Genomic DNA, 19,724 nt, shown 5'->3' with positions numbered 1-19,724 from the left:
AATCCAAACTTGGGTGTAGCCCTTGTTCTGTCATTCAGTCATTGTGTGACCCTGGGTAAGATCCCTTCTCTATCCGACCCTCAGCTTCCCTATCTGTTCAATGGGACTTTGGCCAAAGCCATCTGCACAGGTCTAAATTCCCCCTCCCCTCCCGTCAATACACATACAGACACGCACACACACCTGCCTCTAAAGAGTCAGGGTGTGGTGTATATGGACCCCCAGACTCGCTCCAGTTCAGGGTTCCATACTCCTCCCTCCCTTCCTGGCTCTGCTGTCTGGAGTCTGGCAAATGAGGGGTGTGCTCACAAGATCCTAAGCCTAAGTTCCCTATCCAGGCCCTGGCTTGACCATCCGCCTGCCTGGCACCGAGTCCCAGGCAGGAGCAGCTGTTTTCCACCGCTTCCCAGACAAGCTCTATTTTTACCATGATGACCTTTAGAGAGGTCTTGCAGGCCAGCTCAAGGTGCCCCGCTGGCCCCTCAGGAGATAAGAGGTGGAAAGATTCCTCCTCCCAGATCCCTGTCATGCTTTTCCAGCCCCGGCTCAGACTGTTGGGGCCTCTTATGTGCCGCCAGAGGGGGAGAGCAGGAAGGTAATGGCTGACATCCCCGGCCCCAGGACTTGGGCCTCCAGGAATGCTATAGGTGCCTCCAACCCACCTATCTCTCCTGGGCCCTTTCATGGCAGGTTGCAGGCTCAATGCTGAGCTGGGGAGAGAAGAGTTGATAGGGAGCTATCTGCTCTCCTGTGACTTTAACCGGTGGCCCTGAGTTTGAGGTTGCCCACTTGGAAAAGGGGAGGCAAGAGTTCCTTCTTATGGGAGGTATTCAAGCAGGAGCCAGGATGCATAGAGGAGATTCTAGTAGGAAATGGATTGGCTCAGATGACCTCTGAGGGCTCTTCCAGTCCTGAAATGCATTGCATGATGTTACGGAAGGAGGCAGATGGTGGTGGAGGATTGGCTGGGAAGAATTTGGGGGCAGATGGGCATGGTTGGGTAAGTGAGGGGTTAGACTAGAGTCTGCCTGTGTTTTTTGTTCCTTAGGAAATACCCCACGCTTCAGTTAGGCTCCAGTATCCATATCATGCCCAGTGACCCTGAGGAGCCTGGCTGCAGGCTGGTCTGTCTGTTAGACCTGGGTGGTTCTCATTCCATTCCCCAGGAGGGACATGGGAGGAATGAGGCTAAGTTCTATAGTTTCCAGAGTTGGCTGGTGGTGCCCTCTAGAGGTTCAGAATATCAGCTTCAGGGTACTAAGTGCAGAGGAGGGTGGGGGTGGGCCACTGGACTTGGCTGAGGATCAAAGAGATATGGAAGAAAGGGTATCAGGATGTTGCTAACAGTGAGGGACCGAGTGTGATTTGAGTGTAGGGGTAGACTTACCCACCCATCAGGTGATGCTAGACCTAGAGCCCCTATGTAAGGCTAGGGAAAGCTGGGTTCAGGGTGGGAGGAAGTTGGGTGGGGGTCTTTAGAATTAAGGAGTGATTCCAGAGGGTGCCTAGGGCCTAAGGCTTGGGAACACAGGCCCTGACAGTGGGAAGATAAGAGAGTGTTCCTGCTTGGTTGATGATGAGTGACCACATGGAAGTCCCCATCTGCTTCAGGGTTCCTTGTAGCAAGGGAGACTGGGGCTAAGGGCCGCTTTCACAGAAGAGATGCTGTAGGCCACTGGTTAATACAGGGGCATAGAAAATCCACTTCTGCCTGCATTTCCCTAAAGAGCCAGCAGGAGGCAGCCCTGGAAAGCTGCAGTTCTGCCTGGCTGCTCTCCCTGTCACCGCCTTTCCCCCCCATCCTCCCCTCTAGCCCAGTAGAGACTGCCTGTGTTCTGTCTCTTGACTCCTGTAGAAATCGTCTCTGGCCCTCAATAAATGCTTCCTGCATCCTTCTGCCTCCTGTGTCATTTTCAGCTGTGTCTAAAGCCCCTCCTTCTCCCCATGGGATAGTCTGAAGGACTCTGCAGGGATGGGAATGTTTGACACAGGGGGAATGGGCGCCAGGACGTAGATGAGGTCCCAGGGTTGAAGTCCTGATCCTGTCTTCTACTAACTGGGTGACCCTGAGCAAGCCTGCTGCGTAGCCAGCCTCAGCTTCCCTATCTGTGCAGAGTGAGCTCAGCGAGGTGGTATTGCCCTGGTCCTCCCTACAAGCCACTGTCACTGGAGCTGGCAGGGCCAAGCTGGGTCAGGGCCCAATGCTGTGGGGCAGGTTCCTTCCGGCAGGTTGGGGCTCCATGCAGGAGGAGAAGTCCCTACAAGAGGTCCCCTCTGAGTCCAGGTAACCACAGTGAGCCCGGGACCCAGACTGTCGGGAGTGCTCCTCACCTGATGGGGGTGTGCTTTGTCCCAAGAAGGGGACTGTGACCCCACTCCCGGGTGAGGCCAAGCCTGCCCTGGGAACATCCCTCGCCTTTCTCTGTAAAAGCTCAGGCCCAGCAGAGGCGGGGCACAGGAACCGGAGGGGCAGAGCGTGGAGCTCCTGGAGTCTTCAGAGCCCCGGGTTCTTCCTAAGGGCATGTCAGAAATATAGCCTTGGACAGTCAGTCCTGGCACACGGGGACAGGTGCTGCCTGCCCTGGACTGAGCGCACCCTTGCCAGCCCACGCTTCCCTGCAAGCGACCCAGTCTTCTTCTTCAGCCAGAACCACCCCCTCCCTGAGCACAACACCGCCCTGCCTACTGGCGATTCCCATCCCTGACACCTCAAATCAAGTTCATCCCAAACTGAGCTGAGAAGCCACCGCCACCCTAAGCTGTGCCCCCCTCACCTTCCTCAGTCACTCAAGCCAGACTGGCCTTTCCCTCACTCCCCACATCTCATCTCGGAGCAGGACCTGGTGATTCCCCAGCTACCCCTCGGGTCCTCCTCCTCCTTTCCATGGCCTCTGTCCCTGTCCCCGTGCAGCCTCCCCTTCTCCCACCTGACCACAGTCACATCTTCCTACTTCCAGGCCGGCCCCCTCCAACTCATTTTTCACCTGGCAGCCCAGAGATATATTCGGAAAATGCCAGCCTGACCGCTCCATCCCACGGTTTTAAACTCTTCAGCAGTCCTTTCTAAAGCACACTTGCTTTTGGCAAAGCCTGCTGTGATTCTGGCCCACCTGTCTGGCCTCAACTCTCAGCCCCTTCCCATGTCTCAGCTCTGGGGGCAAGTTCTGACTCTGCTTGCCGACCCCTGACATTATTCCACACAACACGGCCTCTGCCTGCAAGGCCTGGGCCTCTCTGCCCACTGAACTACCTCCCACTAACTAGCCTTCCAGGCCCAGATCAAATGTCTCCTCTGAGAAGCGCCTTCCCCATCCCCCACCCCCGCACCCCAAGGCAGAGCTGGTGGCACCCTCCCCTGGGTACTCCTAGAGCATTTCCCATCATGCATCGCAAAGGCTTATTTTGGGGTCTGACTTGGGCCTGGCGGAGCTCCTTGAGGACAGAGCCCTGCCTTATTTATCTTCCGTTCACCGGGACTCAGTGCAAGAAGGTGGAGGGAGAGAGGGAAGGAGGGAGCAGAAGGAAGAAAGAAAGGCAGGAAAGAAAACAGGAAAGAAGAAATGAGCAAGTCAAGCAAGGATATCAGGGGAAAATTCATTGATTCATGCATCCATCCCTCCATTCATTCAACAAATAGCTGTTGAATTCCTATCAGGCCCCATTCTAGGTATTAAGGATACAATTAGCAAGCTCAAGTGACTGGCAACTGACTCACCATTCCCAGGTGACTCTGGTGTGTGCGTGTGTGTGTGCATGCGTGTGTGCAAGCCCTTCCGTCTGCAAGGGCCTGCTGCCGGGGCACCTGTCTTCCCCAGGGCCTGGTGCTTTTAGCATCTGTCCCAGGATCCTGTTGCAGCCCGAAATAAGGCTGTGAGCCGCAACAAGGCCGGACCGATTCTTGATTCTCGTCTGCTGAGGCCAGAGCTGGCTGCAAAGGCGTGCCCTGCTCAGACTGGACCGACGACCACCAGCACCTACACGACTACTCAGCTCTCAGCTTCCCGACAGAGCTGTTAATCTTGAGGGCCTGACATTCCCTCCTGCACACTGTGGTCCCGCCACTCAGGTACCAGGATCCTAGGGGAGCTTGAGGAGCTATGGGGTGTGGGCAGAGGCGACGAGCCAGCTGTCAGAGCCCCAGCCCCCAAACAGAAGAAGGGCCCTGCCGAGGGTCTGGGAGCTTGGGGCCTCCAGGAAGCCCGGTGCCTGGTTTGGGAGGGGAGGGATCTAAGCTGTAGGTCATTCTAGATTAAATGGGAAGGGATGGCTTGGATTCAAGGTGGGCAGAGGTAATGGCTCTGGGTGGGACTTCAAGGTCTTCAGGCTGCAGAGGGAAGCGGGGCACCTGACAGTGGGATGAGGGCCCTTTCCAGGGTCTGCACATGTCTGTAAGGGGAGTGTTTATCAAGAAACAGACCCATGCACTGTGGCCTCCTGAGTGGTCACAGTTGGAGTTCAGTTCATGGCCCTCACCCCAGATGCCTGCAGACATGCTCAGATCCGATATGGTCTGCGGGGTGGGGGATCGTGGGTGCCCTGATGCCCGTCTGTGGATCCCATGATCTAGGCCAACCTTCTTATGCTACAGAGACACGGGAGGAACTGAGGCACAAACCTGGGGAGCGACTTGCTCACAGTCACAGAGGAGGTCAGGGACAAGGATTAGACTCCAGGTTGCCCAACTCAGTGCCCGCTGCCCCGGGGCCATGTGTGGGTGTGGTGTACAGATGGAGACAGACTGTTTCTTTCTAAAGGAAGGAGTGTAGAAAAACCTGGAAGCAAAGCACAGGGGTAGTCTGTCGGGAGACTCAAGAGCTCTGGCTTCTCTCCTTGGGGCAAGTTAAGGAATCTGGATTTGGAACCTGCAGGGGTTCTCTGGGGCTCTGGACCTCATTCTGTTTGTAAATCTCCTCCAAGGTCTCTGGAAAGTGTCATGAGGTGCAAATGGGGGAGGGGGGATGGGGGAGGAGGTAGAGAAGGGGTGAGTGAGAGCACCCTGTAGGTCAGCTGAGGGATGGGGCATAGGGAAGGGGGTGATGGGTCTCTCAGCTTTCTTGGACCAGCCTATGCCTCATGCCTCAGAGCCAAGAACTGGGGACAGAAGGACAGGACCAGCCTTGTAGACCCTAGCACAGCCCCAGCCTAACAACCCATCCTTTCTCCCCCTCCCTGACTTCCACCTCGTTCAGCCTCTGATTAGAGTTCATCTGCATCAGCGGATGACAGTTGTTTGAGATCCCCCATCTCCCCTACCCCTCATCCCCCAGAGATCACCCCCTGAAGAAAGAGTGCCTCCCTGGCAACATGGGAAGCGGATTCGTGTGGCCTCTGGCACCTCCTCTTGTCTTCCCTGGACCTCAGTCCCCTCCTCTGTACACAGAGACCCCCAAAGCCCTGTCCAGCTCAGACAGCCCTTCCTCGAGACTGGGGTGGGGGGGCCAAGGCAGTTCAGAGCTGAGGCTGGGTGTCCCAGGGACTGGGAGGACATCTGGGGAGGGGTGGAGGGGGGCTCACCCATTCGCAAGCATCTCTCTTCCACAGGATGATCCCTAAGGAGCAGAAGGGCCCAGTGATGGCTGCCATGGGGGACCTCGCTGGACCAGGTAAGGCGGACTCTGCCCTTGTGCGTTCTTCAGACCCCATTCTTTCCTGGTCTCAAAGTGTAGCCACTCGGGCCTGTTGGCCTGAGGCCTGGGCACACAGGTGTGAGTTCCAGGTCAGCCCCGAGGAAGTGTTGTGGAATCTGCCACTTGGGTTGGAAGGTTCCCGAAGTATTGGGAGGGGCCTTGCCCTGAGGCCCACACACCCAGAGGCTGAGACTGAATGCCTTACACTGAGCCCTGGGCCTAACTGAGTCCTTACCTCAGCCCCAAATTGAGCATGAGGGCTCTGGTCCCAGTTGCAGCCCTAACTGTGGTCCCCCGCTCCCCACCACCACAAGTGCCCTTGCTTCCTGTCACTGTGGGTCTCCCGGAGCCCCCATGGCAGGAGACAATTGTCGAGGGAGAATGGGGACAGGCTGGCCAAAGCAGGCTCCCCAGTGTGACTCAGACCATTTAACTTGAAAGTTGGCTCACCCAATGAAGAAATCAGCTAAAATACATATTTATGAGACCCCCTCTGGAACACCAGGTATAATTGTGGAGTCCATTGATTTGGCCTACTTCAGAGCATTGCAAGTATCTTATTTTCAAAGAATTGTTTAGAAGATCTTACTTATTATTACTTATTACTTATTACTTATTATTTACTTATTATTATTATTGATTGAGTGAGTGTGCACACAGAGGGCGAGGGAGAAGTAGAGCAGAGAGCCTGACCTGGGGCTCTATCCCAGGACCTGACCTGAGCGGAAGGCTGATGCTTTACTGCCTGAGCCACCCAGGATTGAAATGGGGATTTCAAGTATTTTAAAAACAAATTCAACGAGGTCAGAGCTCTCACCCTACAGTGCAAATGATAGTGAAGGCTGCTGTTGGCTAAAAATGCAGATTCCCAGCATCTACCCCCAGGATCCTGATTCAGTGGACCTGGGGAGGAGGCGGGACATGCGCCTTTGAGACAAGTGCCGGGGGGATTCTGGAGCACATGGACCGTGCCCTGAGCTCCGACGGACTATCCTGTAAGGACACCACTGCTGTTTTGCCCCATGCAGCTTCTAAGTATTTCATCCTCTTGTATGACTTCAAATGGGAGTGGTCCTAACCTATTTCACGTGTTCTTGCCTCCTCTTGTGGACATCAAGTTTTCTTTTTTTTAAATTTCATGATTTTGGGTGCTAACATAAGCCAACTTTGTGAGGTATTGATGCTCTAACTAGAAGAACCAGGCAATGTGTTCTCTTTTCCCTTGGCTAAGTAACTGATTAATTACAGTCCCCCAAGTGTGGGCACATATCATCTATGCCGGACTGGAAATACACCCATTGTTGGCTGTTGCTAGGGTATTAACTCAAGACAATTTTGAAACTAAAGTACCATGACAAGACAGCCTCTGTAAGGTAATAATAACGCAGACACCGTGATTATGTACTTCCTCTGGGTCAGATCCTGTGTTAAGAGCTTCCCTGCTTCCTGTTACATAAGCCTCACAACAATGCTGTAAGTTAGCTATTGTTGTCCCCATTTTGGTGACGAGAAAGCCGAGGTTCAGAGGAGCTAAGCCATCCCATATCTAACAGTTGCTAGAGCTGAGATTGGATTCCAGATCTCTCTGTCTCCAGAGCGGCTTCTTGACTGCACGGTGGTGCAAATAATACATCCCTTTTATAAGATATTCAGCAAAACAGACGTGAATGACTTTGAAAGTGAAAGTTCCTCATAATGGGACCATCTGGAGATAACCACGGTTAGCACGTCTGTGTAACTCTGTCTTCCATTCACATATAAACGCATTTATACAAACGCACGTGCACATGGGCTGAGTACTATACGCGGGCTCTGTAGCTCACCTTTTCCTTCACTTAGCAGCCTAGCGCGACTCCTTCCCGTGCTGGTATGCTGTCTCCCCCCCCCTCCGCCCCCCGCAGCATGCATCCTGTTAAGTATACTGATACACACCCCCCCACCCCCCCCCCCCGTGGTCACGCAGGCTCATCTAGGGTTGGACCCGGAGGAGCAGAGCTGAGCATTCTCACACGAGTCACTTTCTGAGGTCACACCCTCAGGAAGAGGGAAATGATGGAAGCAGGATAGGGCAGGGGAAATGGCTCAGCAAGGATGTGGGCTCAGCTGTTGGCCCAGATTCGGCCTGATCCCGCGGGGGCTCCAGAGCCTGAGTGGCTCTGCAGAATTTATCCTGTCCTGAACGAGGGGGCCGTGAGCCCTTCTGCTCAGTGGGGCAGTGCTCGGCAGAAGGGGGCGCTTGGGACCCTGAGCCACGGATGAAGGGCATCTGGGCAGCACCCCCACGACACGGCAGTGTGGTTTTCACAAGCTGAACCCTCAGTGCTATCAACAACCTCCTCTATCTTCAGGCATGTTTATTCGACTTTTCTCCCTAAGAATGAATGCCTAGAAATAGAACTGTTTTATCAGATAGATTTTATCTATAACTTTTTTTTTTTTTAATATTGAGCTCAATTCATCTGGTAGTATCTGACAATATGATGCTAGGGGACTTTTTATTATGTATTTAGATATAGTCTTTCATGCTTTTAGTAGGCAGTATCTTTCATTGTTAAAAAAAAAAAATAGTGCAATTTCCAGCCCTCCTCTTCCTACGTCCCATAAATAGTCACTACTGATATTCGGCGTAACTCCGCACAGATTTTTCAAAGTATACATAAATGTATAGTACTTGTTTTTCTAAATAAATGAGTGGGATCTTAGAATACAGTTTCTCCTGAAACTTACTTTTTTCCCCTCTTAACCTACAATGGATCTCCTTCTGTCCCTACCATGTAGGAGATCCTCTCTATTTGCTGAAAGAATAAAAAATCATCAGCCTCCTTTTTAAAAAGCCTGTTTGGATTCCATTGACGGGACTGAACCACAGCACAGGCATGCCCCCCCCCCCACATGCTGCCTGGCAGCCCCGTCCATCTCCTTGTCCCATATGACTTGCTTAGAGGATGGTGGCAACCTCTGTCCCCAAACTCCCGATGCCTCCTCCCCTGTCCTCCTTCTCAGCGGATGACCTTGTTTCCTATTGCACTGAGAAGAGTGAAGGGACCAAAAGAGTCCAGTGCAAGCTCCCTCCTCCCCAGCTGGCCTTCTCAGTTCTCCTTCCCCTTCCCCGTGTGGAGGATGACCTCTCCCGGTCCACACCCTCCCCTCCCCTCCCCTCCCTTCCCCTCTGTCCTGCTTCAGAACAGTCTTCCAGTCCTGGAGTCTGCCCTCTCTCTATTGCATTGTCAAAATTTCCCATCAGCTAAAAAACGTGCTTTTATTTCTCCCTCTTAAAAACAAACACCTCTTGATTCTGCCGCTGCCTCGGTCCTGTGGAGCGCAACTCCTCAAAGCTGTTGTCTATACTTTCTCGCCTCCTCTCTCTCCCTGACATTTTATTAAGCTCACTTCCAAACACACAAAAATAGAGAGTGCAAATCCCCATGGTCCTCCTTTCGTTCCTGGAGCCCAAAGCAAAACCCAAAGAGCTTGTCGTTTCATCCCCAAGACACTTCCAGATGCACCGAAAATAATGAAGAGGACATTTCCTTACACACCACGAAGATGTTAGCACAGTGAACAAAATTAGCAATTTCGATTTAATACCAAGCTAATGACCAGTCCCACAGTCAACTTTCTCCAACTTTCTAGTTTGTGTTAATGAGGCTTCAAGAAGGACCACTGTTTATCTGGTGGCCAGGTCTCTTCAATCTCCTTGAATCTGTAAGTCCCATACCTGCCCCACCCCCCCCCCTTTTTTTTCCTTTTTTTTCCCAGGTCATTCTTTCCTTTAAAGAACCCAGGCCAGCTGCCCTATAAAATACCTCACATTCTAGATTTGGTTCACTGCTTCCTCGAGGTGCGGTTAGAATGTCCTTCTGTCCATTTTCTCTTAACGCTTTCCAAGAAGGTTTTCACACCCAAATACTCCATAGAAACTACTTTTGCAAAGATGACCAATTATAAGGCCCTGACACTACAGAGGACGGTCAGTTTTCGGCTCTATGAGCCCCCCATCTTCCCTGGAATGCTTTTATCACTTGGTTTCCAGGGCACCACACTCTGGCTTTCCTCCTGCCTCACTGGGCGCCCCTTCCCAGGCTCCGTGGCCGGTTCCTCACCTCCTGGGTCTGGGTGCCAGAGTCCCAGGGCTCAGGCTTCAGATTTATTTCTCCCTCACATCCCCAGTGATCTCATCTAGGCTCCCGGACTCTAAACACCATTTATAGAGCTGGAACATGAGCCTCAGTGTATCCGATTTTAGAGGTGGACAACTCTGGCCATGCTGTCCACACGTATCCTTTTCCTACCTGTGTCTTCACCCCTCTGTCACCCCTTTCCTCCCAGAGCCTCCCCTTGTTGGGAAGTGTGTCAAAGTGGGTGTATTGACAGTGTCGGGGGGGTGGTACACAAAGGATATGGATGGGTTCCAAAACTATTAAGGACAGCCATCAGCCCTGGAAACCCTCTATGTGGCTATCACAATGAGTCCTCACTCTGAGAAAAGAAAGAAATGTAATGGTCTTCATCAAACAACAACAACAAATACCATTTGTAAGCTCACGATGCCCCAATTTTTACCTCAGGTCAGTTTCTCCCATGAGCACGAGGCTTCCATATCTGGCTCCCTCTGTCTCAGCTTCTCTGCTTCGGCATCTGCAAGGCTCTTCAAACCTCCTACGCCCAATTCTGCAGGCAATTAGGGGGAATTTGAATATGGATTAGTTATTGTATAAAACAAAACAAAAAAAATGTGTCCACTTGCCCAGGTGGAAATCTTTAACTGATACAAGCAAGTTATAAAGCATGTATAACTATGACTTCATTTTGGCTGAAAACTCATACACGGTTATATAGTCTTTTTCCGATAAAACTTATGTATTTTGGAGCGCCTGGGTGGCTCAGTCAGTTGGGCGACTGCCTTCAGCTCGGGTCATAATTCTGGAGTCCTGTGATCGAGTCCCGAGTCGGACTCCCTGCTCAGCGGAGAGTCTGCTTCTCCCTCTGACCTTCTCCCCTCTCATGCTCTCTCTCTCACTCTCTCTCAAATAAATAAATAAAATTAAATTTAAAAATTATTTATTTTACTTTAGAGAGAGAGAGAGAGAAAGCATGTGAACAGGGGGAGGGGTAGAAGGAGAGAGAGAATCCTTAACCAGACCCCCAGCTGTGCATGGATCTCAGGTGGGGCTCTATCCCAGGACCCTGAGATCATGATCTGAGCTGAAATCAAGAGTCAGACACCCAGACACCCAGGCGCCCCTCACATATGAATATATAGTCTTTGAAAAAGATATGAACGGATATACACTAAGGTGTTAAAAGTAGCAACCTCTGGGAGATAGAAATGGTTGTTTTTCTCTTTTCCCCTTATATCTGTATTTTCTAACTTCCTTCAATGTACATATATACACGCTATTTTTATAATAATAAAAGGCTATTTTAAAATGGAAAGAACACATGTGTAACCCTGAGCTCCTGATCTTTCCCCATCTCATCCTCCTCCGGCCCTCCCCATCTCAGTGGCTGCTCCCAGGATGAGGATGGAGTGGCTCAGGCCAGAAACCCCGCCCCCCCTCCCCCAGCAGAGCTCGCAGCCCTGGCTTACCTTTAGAAGAGTCTCTAGAATCTGACCATTTCCCACGACTCCAACCACTGTGGGCAAAGAACTGCAGAGGAAATTCATGGAATAAATACAAATGGCCAAAGAACATCTGAAATGGAGTTCAGTTTCACTGAGTGTCAAACACATGCAAATTAAGCTCTGAGGTGTCATTTCTGCCCACCAGGTAGGCAAAGATTCCCCAGAACGGTGACACCCAGTGTCAGCAAATGTGGGGAGGAACCGGCATTCTCATACACCTCAGCAAGCGCTCGGAGGCCAATGCCCTCAGAGGCAGGCAGCCCCGAGGGCCCTGAGGGTTTGGCGGTAAGAGCTCACTCTGGCCTCTCTGGGCAGCCCCTCTGCTGGACCTGGGCAAGAAGCTGAGCGTGCCCCAGGACTTGATGATGGAAGAGCTCTCGCTACGCAACAACAGAGGATCCCTCCTCTTCCAGAAGAGACAGCGCCGGGTACAGAGATTCACCTTTGAGTTTGCAGCCAGCCCAAGGATGGTAAGTTCATCCCATTATGCTTCTAAGGGAACTGAGGCCCAGAGAGGGCCAGTGGTTAGCGTATAGCCAAACAGGGAGCCAGATGAGGACGTCTGGCCCGTGGGGAGTCCCTCCAGCTCCAGCTCCAGCTGGAAAGGCTGAGACGTTCCTATCAGATTGAGCCCCTGACTTGCTGTGTGATTCTAGAAAAGTGGTATCTCCCCCCAGATACAAAACATGAAGTGGAGTGGGCAGGGTGAGCTGTGGGAGGGAAGGGATTCTGGCTCCTATCAAAAAAGCTCTGGGCTGAATTTGCAGTGAGCAGGATTTAGATTAGACTTGAGCTTGCCCTGAGAGAGAAAACACAACTCTTTCTCTTCATGTCCCTAGCAGAAGGAGAAGGCCAGAAAACTGTCTGCCGGTAGAGACAAGAATGGCTTATCCTCAGGCTTCAAAAAGTCAGCAGTTTCAGTTACTTGGAATGAACTCACACTCTGCTCAGTTTCTGGACTCAACAGGGGGTGACTGAGAGGGAATGATGGGCCGAATGCAGAACAGTAAAGACAATAAAACACCTACTTGCTAGCCAAGCAATTCGCGTGTATCATCTCATTTAATGCTCATACAGCCCTATAAGCTAGATAGTATCAACACTAATCCCATTTTATAGATAAGGAAACTGACATTCAAGAAGGTTATGTGCCCAAGGTCAATATTAGAACAGCAACTAACATACAGAGAGCATTTCTCTGTTCCAGGCACTGAGATTAGCACCCTATGTTATTAATTCATCCGCTCACCATCCCTGAAATGTGGGCACTGAGATGATGCACACACCCCCTTTTTTGGTGAAGGGAGAATCCTGGTCCTTTCCCACACTGAGCCTCCCTGCGGTCTATTTGCCCCCACAGATCGTGGACGGAAGTGCCAAGGGGAAGGTGATGGGGTCGAAGGTGACAGGATCAGCGGATCTGGGGATGGTGAGTGTACAGGGAGGGGAGCCCCCCGTAAGAGGGGAAGTTGGGGGAAGGGGCCAGGTAGCTCTGTGCAGCAGTCCTTGGCTTCTGAGCACCCACCCCTGTGCCCAGGTTGCCAATGGCCCTGAGGGGCAGAACTGCCGCTCTGAGCTCCACATCTTCCCAGCCTCATCCCAGGGCCCCGAGGATGCCCAGTCCGCAGCCTTCCCCACGGAGCGCGCCTGCAGCCCCAGCGCCCTGGCACCAGGTGAGGGCCTCCCCAGGTCCTGGGACCGGGGCTGCGGGACCAGATCCTGGCAGTGCTCCACCATGGGGCAGGAACCAGTGCCCAAAGAGCATCTAGTTTACCTCCTGCATGGACCCCCACACCCCTCCACAGACCTAACACAAGTCTGGAGAGGCGCAGCAATGTGCCCAAGGTCACACACCAAGCCAGAGTCTACACCCCAACTTGAAATTCCCCTGCTCCAGTCCTCCTTGCTTCCAGGGATGGGGAAGGATTGGTCCACTTTGCCGGAGCAAATTTGGTGTTATATTCCCCCTGCCCCCCATCCCAGCTCCAGGCTTCCCTCCCCCAACTGTATCTGTGGGGTGGGCAGGAGCGGGGGCTGAGGGGAAAAAAGAACTCAGCCGCCTCCCCCCGCCGCCGCCTGCCCCCCATGAGCCCTGCTCCATTTCCAGGCTATGCTGAGCCACTGAAGGGTGTCCCGCCAGAGAAGTTCAACCACACGGCCATCCCCAAGGGCTACTGCTGTCCTTGGCAGGAGTTCATCAGCTACAGGGACTACCAGAGCGATGGCAGAAGTCACACCCCCAGCCTTGCCCAGTATCGAAATTTCAACAAGTAAGGCAGGGTGGGGGGCAGCTTGGGGAGAAATCGCTAGGCTGTGCAGGCACCCATCACAGCACGGCAGGGGCTGCATTTCCTGAGCCCTTTCACATGCCAAACTCTATTGGAACACTTTCCCATGGATTGAGCTCTTGCTAGAACTCAATCGAATGCTTACCTCGTAACATAGTAGGTACTCAAGAAATGTACAGGCAATGGATGGGTGAATGTGTCACACATCTTGTTGGTTTCTCCACACAACAGGGCAGGGAAATGCTGGGTTTTTTCCCCATTCTGCCAGTGAAGGGACCCACTCAGGAACAAGAGCAACCTGCCCAAAGTCATGAAACAAGGAGGGGGCGGGTGTGGGGACAAAGCCTGTGTTTGTCTGACTCCCGAGCCCGGTTTCTTATTTCCTCCCTGTTGTGTGCCCTCTCTTTGATGCATGTTCCTCTGGGTGGGGCCCCGATCTCACCAGTCTTAGATCAGCTCAGCCTTCTCCTCACTTTCCTCAAAGGTCTAGAGAAGGTCTAGAGATGGCTTTGAAGTGTATCAAAGTGGGGAGTGGTGGTGAAACACTGGCCACCAGATGTGAGAGCCACAGAGGAGCGGCTGTGCTATTTAGAGCATGGGGTCTCAATGTGGGCTTACATGCATTACATGCTTATCTCATGTGGGCTTACATGCTTACAGGCGAGGACTCCTCGCCTCACTGTGTGACCTTGAGCAAGTGACTTAACTGCTCTGAGCCTCTACTTCCCCATCTGTAACAGGAGACCATTACAGTGTCTACTTTGTAAGACTGTCACGAGGATGGCATGAGAAGCCATAGGCAAAGTTTCTACCAAGTAATGAGCTCTCAATAAACAGCAGCTATTAGTATTAGTATTGGTATTAGTCACAGGCTGAAATAATGGTTGGAAAAGCTAATAGGGAGAACTGGAAAGGGATACATTTGGTGTTCTGCCCCAGGGGCCCAAAGAGAAATCCTAGGAGTCAAGACAGGAGCCTGGCACTGGGGGAAGGCTTTGGGCTGGGGATGCATATCACCTGCAGTTGTCTTCCTTGAGCTGATGCTATTTCTGAGAAATGCTCCTCTGGCCTGGGTGGCATTAAGTGAGAAAGAGGAGGGTCCACAGGAGGTGGCCATGGTCCAGCTTTTCTGGCACCTGCTCAGACCACATGCGAGACTGTCGGACACCCGGGGGTGATCAGCCCTGAGAAGAGACTGCTCAGAAGGGAGGGGACCCCCTCAAACAGCTGATAGCCAGGGAGGGCCCTGATGGGAAGAACCGTGCCCAAAAGGCACCATGGGAGCCACGAGCCATTGGCATGCATTCTGGGGTTTCTGCCAGGCCAGACTGTGTTCTCTTTCCCCCTGGGGCCCTCAGCCCCTACCTGTGAGGCTATGCACCCTCAAAAGACATTGAGTTCTGGGTGCTGGCTTCCAGGCTGGCCCCATCCTTCTCAGGCTGCAGCAAGGACAAGAGGAAACACATTTCCATCAGCAGGAGCAGGGCTTTAGAATGTCCTCAGCTCGGGCCCCCTTTGAGACAGAAGAGCCAACTGAGGCCGAGACGGGGGTGAGCAAGCAAGGATCCAGGGCTCTGGGCTTCTAGACAAGAGCTGGATCATGAGGCCTGTGCAGCTTGGAAACTGCCCAGCCTGTTCTCACAGGGCCTGGCTGTTGCTGCCACACCCGGGGTGGTCTGGGCAGACCTGCTCTCCTGGCTAGAGCCCAGGCCCTGGCCCGAGGCCTGCCTTTCTACCCCAGGGGCAAGCACTCCCCCATTCCCACTGCTCCCAGGCTTCAAGGAAAACACTACATGAGCAATGCTTTTTAAGTTTTTTTTAGATGACAAAATAGTTTAAAAATAACATACTTATATTTTCTTACACACACACACACACACACGAACACACATGCACAGGCAACTACAAATAAAGAGAGGGCCCTCTGTTCACTATCCTCCAGTCCCAGTTCCCTTCCCAAATTTCCAAAGGTAACACTGTGGTCAGGTTGGTGCGTCTGTTTTCAGACCATTTTCTCCCAGCAGTTCCAGTACTATAGTGAATGGCATTGTTTTATGTGTATGTGTGCGTTTTAATACTTTGTATCTCATTCTGTAACTTGCTTGCCCTTTTGATCTTTTGAAATCTATCCTACTCAACACGCACAGATCTTTTCATTCCTTTTAAGCGGCTGTATGGTATTCCGCCATGTGAACACATGTCTGTCTTGTCAGTGTCTCTGCCAGTGGACATCCGGGCTGTTTCTGGTTTGCAGCCACTCGCTGCTCATGCCCGTTTCTTTGCTGTGTGTGCACGTGCTTCCCTAGGCCCTGTGCTTACAGGTGCAACTGCTGGTTCACAGAATTCGCACATTTTTTAGATTGAAAAGATCCTGCAAGTTGTCCAAGGTAGGAGCACTAATTTACCCTCTAATCAGCGGTATCGGAGTGAAACTTTACCCACCATCTCACCAAATTTGCCGCATTATCAAATTATTTCTTCTCACTAGTCTTACGGGTGAGCAGTAGTGTGTGTGTTATCATGTCCATCTCTGGATTCTCAGTGTTCTTTCTAACCCTCTCTTCCCTCTCTGGCCTGGGTGTATATTGTCCTGAAGGAAGATGAGCAGAGGAAGGAAAAACCCCATTCCAGCTCTACTGCCTTCTGGAACTTACTTAAGGGGAACCTAGAGTTTTGCCTGGGACCAGCCAACTCTAGCTTTGAAAATTTCTTTCCTATTCCCAAGCACCAAGCCATCCCCACTAGAGTCAGGCTAAGGAATGGGCAGAGCTGGAGAAACCTGTTAAAGATAATACAAAGCCTTGCTGCATATATATGGGGATACTAAGGCCTAGAGGAAGGTAGGGAGGGGCCCCCACATGGTGACCTGCATGTCAGTGGTCTGCTGTCCAGTGCTCTCCCACACAGCCTACTTCCCCTGCTGCTTTTCTCTCGCCAGGACCCCGGTGCCCTTTGGAGGACCCCTGGTGGGGGAGACTATTCCCAGAGCAGGCACCCCCTTCGCCCCGGAGCTCATCAGTGGCTTGGAACTCCTTCGCCTCAGACCCAGCTTCAACAGAGTGGCCCAGGGCTGGGTCCGCAACCTCCCTGAGTCCGAGGAGCTGTAGCCCCAGCCCGAATGTTCAATTCCCCTGTCTTGGTGTCTGGGTAACATCTTGGAGTCAAGACTTCTGGATGGCACTTCCCAGTTTATGAAGGGGCTCTTCACACACAAAACCTTATTACAAATGGCCTTCACGGCCACAAAGTTTAGTAGTCCCCAGATGGGGTGTGTTTCAGAATTTCCTGGAGATGATGATTTGCGTACAGATTTCTGGCCTGCCCTAGACTTGCAGCATTCAAATCTCCTGAGTTGGGGAATTTCTATTAGTAACCACACTCCCAGATGATTCCAGTGAAACTTGTTCATGGTTTATGTCTTTAGGCATCCGAGCCACCAGTGAATTCACATCCATGCCTTCCCTCCTTCCTGCCGTGGACTCCAGCTTATACTCCCCTGACAGGCAGCTTGCTAGTGGCCAGTTAACCTATGGAGAACTCTGATAATCAGAAAGATTTCCTTGCATTGAGATGCAGGTCTAAACATTTGCTAAGTACGTACTGTGTGCTGGACACCCCGCCAGCCCAGGGGAGTGTGTGGCGAGTACGTCCAGGCCTGGCCTAGAGGAGAGAGGGCAATCAGGAAGGCAGATTCGTAAGCAGTAAGTCATGTTCGTTTCCCTGACAGCACGCTGCCGACAGAGGAAGAAAGTGCCATGGGGGAGGGGATGTGCCCCCTGGGGTTGGGGTGGGTTTCCAGGAACCTTCTCAGAGACTTTGAGTGGGACCCCAGAGGAGGAGTGAGAGCCACCGAGGACAAAGGGGGTAATGGGGAGGGCATTCCTGTCCAGTGGACCAGCATGTGCAAAGTGTGGAATTGTGCACAGGAGGAAGAGGTTATGTTCTGGAGAAAGTGAGGGCCAGCTTTGGGGTTTCCTTACTAAGGAGATGGGGGCAGGTTTTAAGCTGGGGAGTGATGGGTCTTGCTATGTGGCGAGATTGGGCAGGACTAAGACCAGAGGCCAGGAAGCCTGCAGGAAACAAGGTCTAGACTAGGGTGATGGCCGTGGGGATGGAAAGAAGGGGCACCCCTCACTCCTCTGGGCACCTTATAGGTCAGGTGCAATGTGGGGTACATGTAAGGCCCCCTTCTTTGTTTTCACCTTCCACTCACCATCTTGTGCAAGCCTCAGGGTAAATCTCGTCCTGGTCTCTGCCAGGGCTAGTTCAGGACCGTATCCAGTTACTAGGAAAGGAGAGAAAGGAATGCCTTTCTCAACTGATGAGGAAGAGGACAATGACAATGCTGGCGGTGGCGGCTGCTTTTTATTGGGTGCCTCAGTGCTTGGGCTGGTAGTAGGGTCCCATATATCCTATTTCTTATTTTCAGTTCAACCCTGAGGGAAAGGTATTGTCCCATTTTACAGGATGTGCATATCCAGGCTCGAAAGAAGTGGCTTGTTCAGGGCCAGAGCCAAAATGGGAATGTCTAATTCCAGTGGCTGTCCCTTTTTGCTGCACTGGGTGGCCAGGCCAATGTCCACTCCCTCTGGAACCATCTAAGCACGGTGTCCTGCCTCAGGGCTTAGAAGTGAAAAGTGCAGGTTGGGAAGTGAGGCTGGATGGGGTGGGCTCTAACTTCTACTGCTAGCCATGTGAACTTGAGCAAGTCATTTCTCATTGGGAGGCGTCCATCCCTCTACCTGTAAGATGAGGACAAGGCCAGAAGCCCCTGGATAGGGCAGTGGTGAGCGCAGTGATGGACGCATACCCAAGAAACCCTCAGTCGTTATTAGATTTCATGCAGCTCCTGCTCTTGCCTGGGAAAGATGTTCCTGTTCTTGAAAAGCTGGCTGCAAGATGTCAGTGGGGTCAGCAAAGCTTAAGCCGGAAGGAAAGCCTCTGATTACTGTTGGGCTCCCTGTGGATGTGGACATGGAATTACCTCCCTCTGCCTTCTCCCTGGCTCCCTCTCTAGGGGAGATGAGAAGGTGAGAAATTCAGCTAGTTCCAGAATGACTGGGGTAGTGGTTACATTTTCCTTTGGTTCTGGACTTTCACTGCACCCCACACCATCTCGAGGGCCCAGCAGCCTATTAGACTTGCCTGCCATTGATGTGTTATCTTGAATGGGGGCAGGGGTGCTGTTGAAAGCTACATCTGCATGAGCTGAAAACCAACTGTGAAAGTGTCTGACCCATAGAAGAGAGGATCTGGACCCCCTTGGACTGGCCGTGCTGTGTTCTGGGCGGTGATGGCCACCACCACCTACAGGAGAGGAGAGCCTGCTGCACCTGAAAGCAAATCCACATTCTTTCTTTTGATGATGTGACTTTTGCTGATGTTGCTTAAAAAAAAAAAAAAAAAAAGGAATGCTTATTATCTAAATAAACAAATAAGTAAAATGTGGAAGGATTGGACCACATAGCTTCTCCTGTGTTCATAGACTTCCCCAGCCTTCTGCATTCGACCTCATCCCCATATACTGGAGGTAACCACGGGTGACAGTTTGGAGCTTCTAGACTTCTAGGAAGCCTTGATTAAATATGTAGTGCGTAAAGGTGCAGAGGTGCAAAACTACATCTTTGTTTAATGAGATCATACCTTTTGTACCATTCTGTATTTCGCATCATTATTCAACAACAAGTGAAACATGGATCCTGAAAAAGCAGAGCATTAACCTTTCATGTAATTTGTGGGCCTAGCGAGCCCTTCATATAAAATCCTGTTCTTTGCCTGTTCATATAAAATTCTATGCTTTTGCCTATTCTGTTCCTTACCTAAATGAAGTTGTATGGTGATATGGAAGTGAAAAGGACTGAGACCAGTCAGGATGTTGAGAAAGTGGACACGCACTACGGCAGCGACGAGCAGAGAGGAGCTGGGTTTCACGTAACAGCGCGGGCGCAGCGCAGGCACAAATTGGCACACACGGGAAGGTGGATACAGACATGTATGTGTGTGTTGCAGGGAAGTGTTCACATAAAAGTCAGGATGGGGTTAACTTTGGGAGGAAAGAAAGAGGGGTGATTGTGAAGGGATAAAATGCTCCTGGGGAAAGCTGGACAATTTCTGTTGCTGGATCCGGGTGATGGTTACATGGGTGTTCACTCTAGAGTATTAAATTTAGTTGTACATCTGTAT

At 51.8% G+C, this 19,724-nt stretch overlaps 1 protein-coding gene across 4 annotated transcripts; it reads left to right on the top strand.

Annotated features, from left to right (window-relative positions):
- The first annotated feature begins 3,425 nt into the window (after positions 1–3,425).
- On the top strand, positions 3,426–19,724 carry MYOZ3 (myozenin 3). Of its 4 annotated transcripts, none has more exons than XM_080804216.1 (7): positions 3,426–4,066; positions 5,542–5,603; positions 11,569–11,723; positions 12,614–12,682; positions 12,791–12,926; positions 13,361–13,523; positions 18,784–19,339. In XM_080804216.1, exons 2-7 carry the CDS (start codon positions 5,543–5,545, stop codon positions 18,833–18,835), a joined length of 636 nt encoding a protein of 211 aa, XP_080660342.1. In that variant the 5' UTR covers positions 3,426–4,066; position 5,542; the 3' UTR covers positions 18,836–19,339. The 4 variants fall into 4 exon arrangements, with proteins under 4 accessions (XP_080660342.1, XP_080660343.1, XP_080660341.1 ...); XM_080804217.1 differs by having other exon boundaries at positions 3,466–4,066; positions 18,720–19,724; XM_080804215.1 differs by having other exon boundaries at positions 3,466–4,066; positions 16,480–19,346.

Source organism: Martes martes, assembly GCF_963455335.1.
Source record: "Martes martes genome assembly, chromosome: 5".
In the NCBI taxonomy this organism is placed as follows: Eukaryota; Metazoa; Chordata; class Mammalia; order Carnivora; family Mustelidae; genus Martes; species Martes martes.
Note: the sequence above shows the minus strand (reverse complement) of the source record. Positions and strands in the feature narration are given on the sequence as shown.

Coding starts and splice junctions, on each gene's coding strand:
- MYOZ3 (XM_080804215.1), top strand. CDS start 5,543: ATGATCCCTAAGGAGCAGAAGGGCCCAGTGATGGCTGCCATGGGGGAC. Junction 11,724..12,613: donor TTGCAGCCAGCCCAAGGATG/GTAAGTTCATCC, acceptor TTGCCCCCACAG/ATCGTGGACGGAAGTGCCAA. Junction 12,927..13,360: donor CCCCAGCGCCCTGGCACCAG/GTGAGGGCCTCC, acceptor CTCCATTTCCAG/GCTATGCTGAGCCACTGAAG.